Genomic DNA, 9,525 nt, shown 5'->3' with positions numbered 1-9,525 from the left:
AGGCTGCATCTAGGTTTTTCCAGATTACCGTAGATGATCTTGACCTGTTATCTGGAAGTTTCCTTGCCGGCTTTAAATTGAGTGATGCCGCGAGCGGCGGACATTCGTAGTTCGACGACCGACGAGCACGTTTGTTGCTTACGCCGCCGCCGAGTGATTGAGTTCTTTTGTGGGCGCAAGTCAGCCCAAATAAAGAGCTTCGTTTCCAAGACTGGTTGGTGTCTTCCTGACCGCTGGACTGCCGTCACTACAACGTGACAGAAATAAAATGAACACTGACATTCGCAAAGCAAGAAACACTTATTATGAAAAGTACTTTGATTCACGCAACTGTACAGATGGTCTATGGAGAAAAATTCGCTCGCTGGATGGCTTTTCTTCTGACGATAAACTGGTAAACAGTATTACATATAAAGGCACTGACTATAGTGGTAATAGTCTTTGTAATGCTTTTAATGAATTCTTTACATCTCCGCATAGCACTCCTACAGATATACGATCATTTCCCAGAGAGAGGCATCTGCCTACCCTTTTCCTACAGCCTGTCTCTGTAAACGAGATCATCTCTGTATTTAGTGAGATAAATAACAGCATCTGCTGTGATGTTAATGACATCCAGATAGCTCCTGTCAGGCACGTAATTGATATTGTTGCCCCTCCGCTTGAACATATTTATAACTTGTGCTTAGAAACCGCTACTTTTCCACAAAACATGCAAACTGCAAAAGTAATAGTTCTTTTTAAAAAAAGAGATAAAAATGACCTCTCAAACTACCGACCAATCAGCATCCTGCCAGTCTTTTCAAAGGGCCTTGAAAAGGTGATACATGCGCGTCTTGAGAGGTTTTTAGAAGCTCACAACCTAATTACAGACTCTCAGTACAGATTTAGGAAAAACAGATCAACAGAACTCGCACTACTTCATCAAAAGGAATTCATATTAAATAATTTCGAACAGAAGAAGATTGTAATTGGAGTTTTCATAGATTTCACAAAAGTATTTGATCGCATAAATCACAATATACTGTTTGATAAACTAGAATATTATGGAATAAGAGGGAAATCACTTCAGTTAATCAAATCCTATTTGTCATGTCGCACACAGTACGTACAGATTAATAACTTAAAAATCAACAGTGAGACCGATTCAGTCCGGAGTGCCGCAAGGCAGCATATTAGGTCCAGTCCTATTTAACATTTACATTAATGATATTGTTGCCCTAGACCCTACAGCGCGTTTCATAATCTATGCAAACGACACGAGCATATTCATGCCTGGCAGCAATTCTGATCTTACACCACGTGTGCAAAACATATTAAATGCGCTGGAATCCTGGTCAACTTCGAATCTGTTAGCCGTTAATGTGTCGAAATCAAAAATTGTCATTTTTCGTCCTAAAAACAAGATATGTCACCTATCAAACGACCTTTACTACAAGTCGAATAGAATTGAAATAGTGCACTCATTCAGGTCATTAGGTGTAGTTTTCTCTGAACACATGCAGTGGGATGAACACATTCATGATATATCATTAAAATTATCAAGAGCTATTGGTCTTGTTTACCGCCACAGGAATTTATTGCCACAAACAGTGAAAATAATTCTGTACCGCGCTTTATTCTGCTCTCACTTGAATTACTGCACACTAATATGGGCCACCACAACAAACACAAACCTACAGAAACTGTCAGTACTGGAAAAAAAAGATGCTTAGAATAATATATGGGTTACCCTACGGACACACAACCAGGCACTTGTTTACCACATTCAGCGTTGTAAACGTCCAGAAAATATATAATTACAGGTTAATTAAATCTTACATAACTGAACAAAAAGCCTACTTAAACACAATTGCCCACTTAGCCTCACTTCAGGATTTCCAGACTCCATACCCACGTCACAAACCACACTGGTCTATACCTCTTACACGAACAAATTACGGGCACCAAATGCTTAATTACCGTCTCCCGCTACTTTTAAACATATTTATTGATTCAAACATTGATGTCCTTCATATTCCATTTTCCACCGTACGTGATTTTATAATTCAAAGCTTGTAATTATACTCATTCTTATTGATAAGCAGCACTAACACCACTTTTGGAATGAAGCCTTGCATTGTGTTATTTTTGCCTTACTATGTGTGTTAATGTTGTATTATGTGTTGTTAATTCTTTTGTTGCAGTTTCGTTTTTGTTTCTGCTGCATGTGTACAGTACGTACAGAGCGCAATGTGTCTAACTGTATGCTACTGCCTGAGAGGTGGTGAGAACTCAGTCAGGCGTCCTCGCTTTTTTTCTCACCACCTCCATCATTTCTGTTATGATGGAAATAAACATTATTATTATTATTATTAAAGGACATCCATCCTCAGCGACACGGGGACAAAGCGCCGTCTCCTTCGCTCTCTTTCGCAGGCTTGGCTGCATGCACAGCCACAGAAATCGACGTGACTGGCTGGAGGGCTCCCTCTGAGTTGTGTGTGCCGCTTCGTTCTTTAGTTGTAACCGACTATAGTGCTGAGGAGACCCCTTTTTGGGAACTGGCACAAAGGACCGCCCCCTCCCCTTGCTGTGCGGCCCTCCTGCAGGCGGGGTAGACTAGCGCCGCAGGAAAAGGAATTCTCGGAAAATGATTACAAGCACGTTATAAGCGGTGTTTTACATGACGGGTTGAGTTCAGGATTTGAGCTGAAAACAGGTTACTGGGTTCATGTAAACACCTAAGAGTCGGGTCCGGGAGTCGAGGGAGCGAGTCCAGTCAACTCCGCTGCAGGGGGTGGGTTAGTGGAAGGGGAGGTGATAAATGCTAACCTGTTATTCGCTTGCGCCGTAGCGCCTCCGAGGCAGCCGTGCATGCCGCAATCTTCCAGGCTGCCACTGCCCTTTCCCGCTGCACCGCTCGACACTTGGTGCCGCTGCTGTTGAACCGGTCGCGACTCGCTAAAATCGAGTTCATGTAAACATGCAGTCAAGTTGGGCTGACCTTGCTCAACTCGATCTCCTGGCTCGACCCGCCGAAGTCGGGTTCATGTAAACGAGGCTATAGTTGCCTGACAATAGACGGTGTGAAAATAGCAGCTGTTCCTACAGTTTCCAGGTATGCGCGCGTGCACACGCACGCATACACACACACATACGTGCACGCGCTTTTTCAATCTTTGATCCAACCAAATTGAGGCAAATCGACGCAAGGCAACAAAGATATGCATTTCAGCACGCGATGGAAAATTCTGGAGGGAATAAGCAACCTAATGATGTAAACTGGATGCAAGAAAGACGTACGTCTAAAATAAATAAGAGCACGCAGTTGAGGGTCCAAATGAGAGAGGGGAGCGGGTCGCCCTAAGTGCTTACAGAACTATCGCTTTGTAGCCGACCCCCTTTTTTTTGGCAGCGTTCCCGCACACCTTGCCCCCCCTCCCTTTCTTCGTACAATGTCTAGTCTCGAGTCCGCCTCGTGAATGGTATGCATCTGTATACTGCATTTTTGTGAACCTTGGCGAAATTCCGTCAAAGTTGATCGGAATTGGTTGCAAGCTGCCGCCGCATGTACGACGAATATTGGCTTCTGAGGTAAACACATTCCGACACCCTGCGGTGCTAACCCTCTCAATAGCAATTTCACGTCTCTTGCGCAATGACGATTCATCTCAAGGGTAAACGGAAATTGACAATTGCCCACTTCTCTCTGCCTTTTTCTTTACCAACCATAGTTTATAAGGTTGGACAGGCATCCGCTGAGCGTTGACTAAATTGTATAGCTGTCTTTGTTATAGTTTTCTTATCATAGATGCAATATCATTTGATAAAAAAAAATATTTTTTTTTCAGCGCTAGAGTTTGCAGGTTACACTCTAGACCAGGACTGTTCCGACTACTACTAATATTACTATGCATCAACAGTGACGAAGTGATTGCACGCGCAAAAGACAAGGGCAGAAGGAAGGACACAAGAAAGACATCGATTTCAACTATAAGGTCCATTGAAAAAAAAAAAAAAACGCTAGAAATATATACACGGGACATAAACATAAATAATTTGCTTTATATCACACCTTCCTTATTTTTGGCGTCCGCTTTCTCTTTTCGCTTGCTTAGTAATTTGTGCTGTGCAATTATGTCGACAATTATCACTAACTCTCCCAAGTTTCCACTGTATCGACGTTGTGCCTTTTGCGATGCGGGCTGGGCAACATTATTTTTTCTTTTTCTTTGCTCCCACTAATATATGTCACGACATTGAAAACAGGAAGGTCTTGTAGTCGGGTAAAACTCAAGAACGAAACAGCACATTCCCTCAAAGGAGGCCCTCCAGATAGTAACATCGACGGTACAGCTTTCTGTGGTTACTTAGCCAAGGCTGAACAAGAGAGGGAAGGAAACGGTCCTCTGTTCCCGTGCTGGGCACCCTTATCCCGAACAAGGATCACCCCACCTCTGTTCCCGTTTGGACAAAGACGGTACCCTCTTTGCCCCGGCTCTCCAACTTTTTCCCTTCACCCTTCCGGAACCATAGGCCGAATAAAGGAAGCCCCACTCTCTTTGGTTTTGGCGAGGGACAGGCAGAGAAAGAAGCATGCGGAACCACCCCAGCCAACACCTCCCCCCACGCACGACGGGGACTACCAGCCGGGTTTGCCATGGTTCGTTTGTAATCCTCTGAAGGCAGGCGCAGCAACAAAAGAAAAGACTTCACACAGCACGAGTCAAGAAAGGACCGGACACGTATCTCAACATCTCAACCACAACCAGTCTCGGGTCGCTGGGGGCAAGACGGGTAGACACTTACTCAGTGGTGGATCAGTGTCGTAGCCTGGTGGCAGAATCTGAACTACTCGCAAGATGGCGGCAGTGGAACCGCCACCTTAAGGGGTGATGTGGGGATCCAAGGCGACTTTTGTACTTTTCGACTTAGAGTGATGAAGTTTGGCAGACTGGTTTAAAACAGCATCAAACAATGAAATATAAAGTTTCATGATGACAGCTTCAGCCCTTTTCATTGTTTACATGTTGTCCCCATGTTGCTTGTGGAAAGCCTAGCATGACAAAAAAAAAACAGGCTGCAGGTCTGTAAATGCTGTTAATATTCACTAAGAAGTGTGATGTAAATCAAGACTCTCTTAATTTTAAAAAATTTCTCTGCACTTTTTTTTAAAGGACACAATATGCACCTTCTCTTATGTTTAGAACGTATCGTGCTCTAATTACCACGTAATAAAAAGATGTGAGCCTAAAGAGTAAATCTGAGACTGTTTTGACGCAGACCCCGTTTCAGTGATCACACCAAAACAAACAGGGTAAAAATCCACGCACCCATTCCTGTGCTACGCTTTCCACGAGCAAGGTGTTAAGCTCAAAACAAACTTTCGAGAAAACAAGCCTGAAAGTTCCAACCTAGCACACACGGTCTATGTCTAGATGGCGACAAATATATTTATCTGGAGCGCTTGAAGTTTATTTTTGGGTGAAATATTTCAGTACAACATAGTAAACAGTGTTGGAGATGCCAAAAAGTGTGCTGTTCAAAAATCGACTTTTTTCGCGATTTTTGCGATCTGATCCCCACATCCCCCCTTAAGCTGGCTTCTTCCTTTGAGCATGCCAATCAAGCAGGTGCACCTCATACACGTGCTCACCTCCTCAAGCACCATGGATCCCCGCTCGGCCCCCAGGAAGTTGTCAATGACGCAGATGCCGAACCGGTTGAGGTCCCTGATCACATTGGCGCACATCTGCTGGATCCACTTGGACGGGGGCGGCTTCAGGGCATCGAGCTTGGCTGCACCAGAGTGGCACCAGAAAACCCAACATTACTTGCAAAGTGAGAACACCGCATTTACTCGCGTAATGAACCCTCGCCCTTTTGTTCGGAAGCCAACAGGCACCGAAACCAAGAAGCAGAGGGGATTCTTTTTTTTTTGTCAATTTGTGGGGTTCACCGATTGGAGATTAATAGGGTAATTATTTTTAAAAGGTAACTGATTAGAAAGCACAAGAAAAAACATTTTATTTTTCTGCTGGCTTCTGTCCTGTGCGTCATAACGACCCCCCATTTCCCTTCCGTTCACTGCTGAATTGCTGACGAGGGCCTCAATTCTGGCACTCTTCATGCCATAGGTAGTGTAAGAGGGTCCTCGAACAGCTTCCGCCCTCACCGTTCAATCACTTTAATATGTGGCACTCACGGTAATATAGATGACGTAATATGTTTACCGCTATGGACAAAGGTGGCACTAATGAACACTCTCAAGGTTTCGTTAAGCTACACATACAATAAATACCCCTGAAAGCAGAAGATTGGACACCTGTTTCCATAGCTCAGTTGGTAGAGCACTGGATGCAAAATTCGTAGGTCACAGGCTCGGATCTCATCGGCAACATGCGGTTGATTTTTCTTCTTCTTTCTAATCAATTGTCTTTAAAATAATTGCTCCAATAATCTCCCAGGGATGAAAACCACAAATCAAAAATAAAACATCCACTTGCTCTTTGGTTTCAGTGACTGTTGGTTTCCTTCATAAGGGTGCCTTGTGAGAAATAAAAATAATTTTAAAAAATAGATAATAAACATTTAAAACAAAGAACAGTGTCTATGTCTGCAAAGAGGTTGCCAGGCTGCTGAAGGGATCCACTGAGGCTACCCCACTCATACCCATAAGGCGGAGAATATGAATTTTTAATTTGAATTTGAAGCTTGAATTTTTATCAATCAACAAGAGCATAGTCAGGTGACCCAAGAATTCTCGAGGTGTTGTCAAGAATCTCAGGTTTCACTAGCGCAATGTTGAGAACTAAGCCTTGTTGTAGCGTTGCTTCTCCAAATGAAAGGAATCCGGCAGCTGATGCATCTGACGATGTCAGCGCTGATGACCCCTTTGACTCGCGAGTGAAAGAGTGTGTGACCTTTATCATGCTTACAAAGTAAACAACAAATGTTTTGTAGCCGCCGCGGTGGCTCAGTGGCTATGGTGCTCGGCTGCTGACCCAAAAGACGCGGGTTCGATCCCGGCCGCGGCGGTTGAATTTCTTTGGAGGAGAAATTCTAGAGGCCCGTGTACTGTGCGATGTCAGTGCACGTTAAAGAACCCCAGGTGGTCGAAATTTCCGGAGCCCTCCACTACGGCGTCTCTCATAGCCTGAGTCGCTTTGGGACGTTAAACCCCATAAACCAACCAAATGTTTTGTAAGCTCACAAGCATCAAGGTGAAAGCCTTCGATTCCTGTTGGAACTGGAAACAGCCGTGAAGGGGAGTTGTTTCTGCCACAATGTGAGCCTTGTCTCTTCTGTTACCGAGTGTGCACAAGTGCAACATACGTGTCATCCGTTTGCCAAACAACGAATGAGAGAAGAAAGACTAGGCCAATGTCTCTGATATCATCTCTTCTTAACTCTTCCCATTTTTCAGTGCTGCCGCCAGCATAACGCCAGACTCAAAGCTGTGGCAACTTCTTTTTCTGAGTATCGAGTATCATTAAAATACATGGTACATTAAAAATGCATTTTCGATACCACTACTCCAATCCTTTAATTTCTGGCTAAGCGATACCAAGCAGTGGTATGTACACTACATCAAAAGACTCAGGCGTCTGCCGCAACGCACAAAACTGTCCCAGGAAGCCAGCATCTCACCACGCACCCTGCCTTCTCCCCTCCCAGCTAGACACTTGAAGCCCCTTCATAGAGTTTTCTGCCGACCAGGTTAAGTAGCACCCACCTACCCTCCCCCCAAGGCACTTCCTCTTCCCAGAGCTGCCCAGATTATGGTCTAGAACGTGCATTTTGTATTCTCGGGACAGAGCTGCGTTTTTCGCCCATTGCCTACCAAGCGCAAAACAGGCCGGTTAGACTGCTAGCGGCCAAGAAACAGTGTAGCAGTGCAATGATACAAGCTCTGCTCGAACACTGAAGCAGTCTGTGCCAAGGTGACCGAGGGACACCGAGGAGAGCCGAGGTAAGGATACATGCAGATACAAAATGGACAACAACTACCAGTGCAAGGTGGAAATCGGAACCGGAGAAGCCATAAGTGGATGCAAAAAAAGGCAACGGCAGTCTTCACTGATTGGCGCCACATAAAAAGGCGTCAGCAACTAGACAGGAGATTTACCAGAGAGAGTTAACCAATATCCCTCAAGAGAAAAGGACACAACAGTTGTATCTTACCAGTACTCACCTATGGGGCAGAAACGTGGAGGCAAACAAAGAGGGTTCAGCTTAAGTTAAGGACAACGCAGCAAGCTATTCAAAGAAAAATTATAGGAGCAACGTTAAGAGATCAGAAGCAGGCGGAGTGGGTGAGAGAACAAACGCGGGTTATTGACATCCTAGTTGAAATCAAGAGGAAGAAATGGGCTTGGGCAGGGCCTGTAATGCGAAGGCAGGATCACCGCTGGTCCTTAAGGGTAACGGAGTGGATTCCAAGAGAAGGCAAGCGCAGCAGGGGGCGGCAGAAAGTTAGGTGGCGAGGATGAGATTAAGAAGTTTGTGGGAGTACGGTGGCCCCAACTGGCGAGGGGCAGGGTTAACTGGAGAGACATGGGGGGAGAGGCCTTTGCCCTGCAGTGGGCGTAGTCAGGCTGATGATGATGATTATGATGACACATTCCATTGGGCTCCCACATTGTGTAACCTGAGTTATACACACAATGAACCCAAGATGTAGTAGGACCCTTACCGTTTGGGGCATCACCGCTGGCACCACCACCCTCGGTGCTGAGACCCAGGGAGGATAGGGTGTCGTTCCACCAGGCCTGGTTGACGGGGTCATTTGGGTCGTAGTGGGGTATGTCGGCAGCGAGGCTGGGGACGGAGGGCGCCGGGGAAGGGGACCCCACAGCCGAGGCAGGGGTCACGGGGGGCGTGGGCACCATGGGCACTGGCTCAGGCACCGGGAGCAACGGTGGTGGAGACCCCGGCAACGGAAGGGGCTGCAATGGGCACCTCACTTAGACTGTCTGCCCCTTCATGCCTTCATGGCAAGAGGTCAGACTATTTCCAAGGGCAAAGAACACGGGCAAGTTTTCTGTCTTGAGTCAAGTCCGATCCACACCAGGCATGCAACTCTACCGCATCGTTCCACTCAAACCTTTGGCCTGCAACTGCATGCATCCGCAGTTGTGCATGTTATGGCAAACAAATCAGTATGCAATGAAGTGAAAGTAAACCAAAACAAAACTTTAAAACTGAAGCATACTGCCATGTACTTTCAAATTATGCGCAAAATAGCATTTCACCCAGTCAGCATTCAAATGGTTCATGAGCATCAAGGTAGCACTGCCAGCTTGTTGACTGAAATGATTTACGGTTTATGGGAGTTTAAAATCCCAAAGCGACTCAGGCTGTGAGGCACGCCGTAGCAAAGGACTTCGGAAATTTTGACCACTTGGCGTTCTCTAATGTGCACTGACATCGCACAGTACACGAGCCTCTAGAATTTCGCCTCCATCGAAATTCTACCGCAGTGGCCGGGATCGAACCCGCGTCTTTCGGGTCAGCAGCCGAGCGCCATAACCACTGAGCCAC

At 45.7% G+C, this 9,525-nt stretch overlaps 1 protein-coding gene across 1 annotated transcript; it reads right to left on the bottom strand.

Annotated features, from left to right (window-relative positions):
• Positions 1-5,402: 5,402 nt before the first annotated feature.
• On the bottom strand, positions 5,403-9,035 carry LOC149356451 (uncharacterized). The gene is made up of 2 exons (XM_089577780.1): positions 8,678-9,035; positions 5,403-5,781 (listed from the first exon to the last, which is right to left on the bottom strand). Exons 1-2 carry the CDS (start codon positions 8,871-8,873, stop codon positions 5,525-5,527), a joined length of 453 nt encoding a protein of 150 aa, XP_089433906.1. The 5' UTR covers positions 8,874-9,035; the 3' UTR covers positions 5,403-5,524.
• Between the last annotated feature and the right edge of the window lie 490 nt (positions 9,036-9,525).

Source organism: Amblyomma mixtum, chromosome 3, assembly GCF_055824585.1.
Source record: "Amblyomma mixtum isolate Tamu chromosome 3, ASM5582458v1, whole genome shotgun sequence".
In the NCBI taxonomy this organism is placed as follows: Eukaryota; Metazoa; Arthropoda; class Arachnida; order Ixodida; family Ixodidae; genus Amblyomma; species Amblyomma mixtum.
The sequence above is the reverse complement of the archived record's forward strand: the minus strand, read 5'-3'. Positions and strand labels throughout refer to the sequence as shown.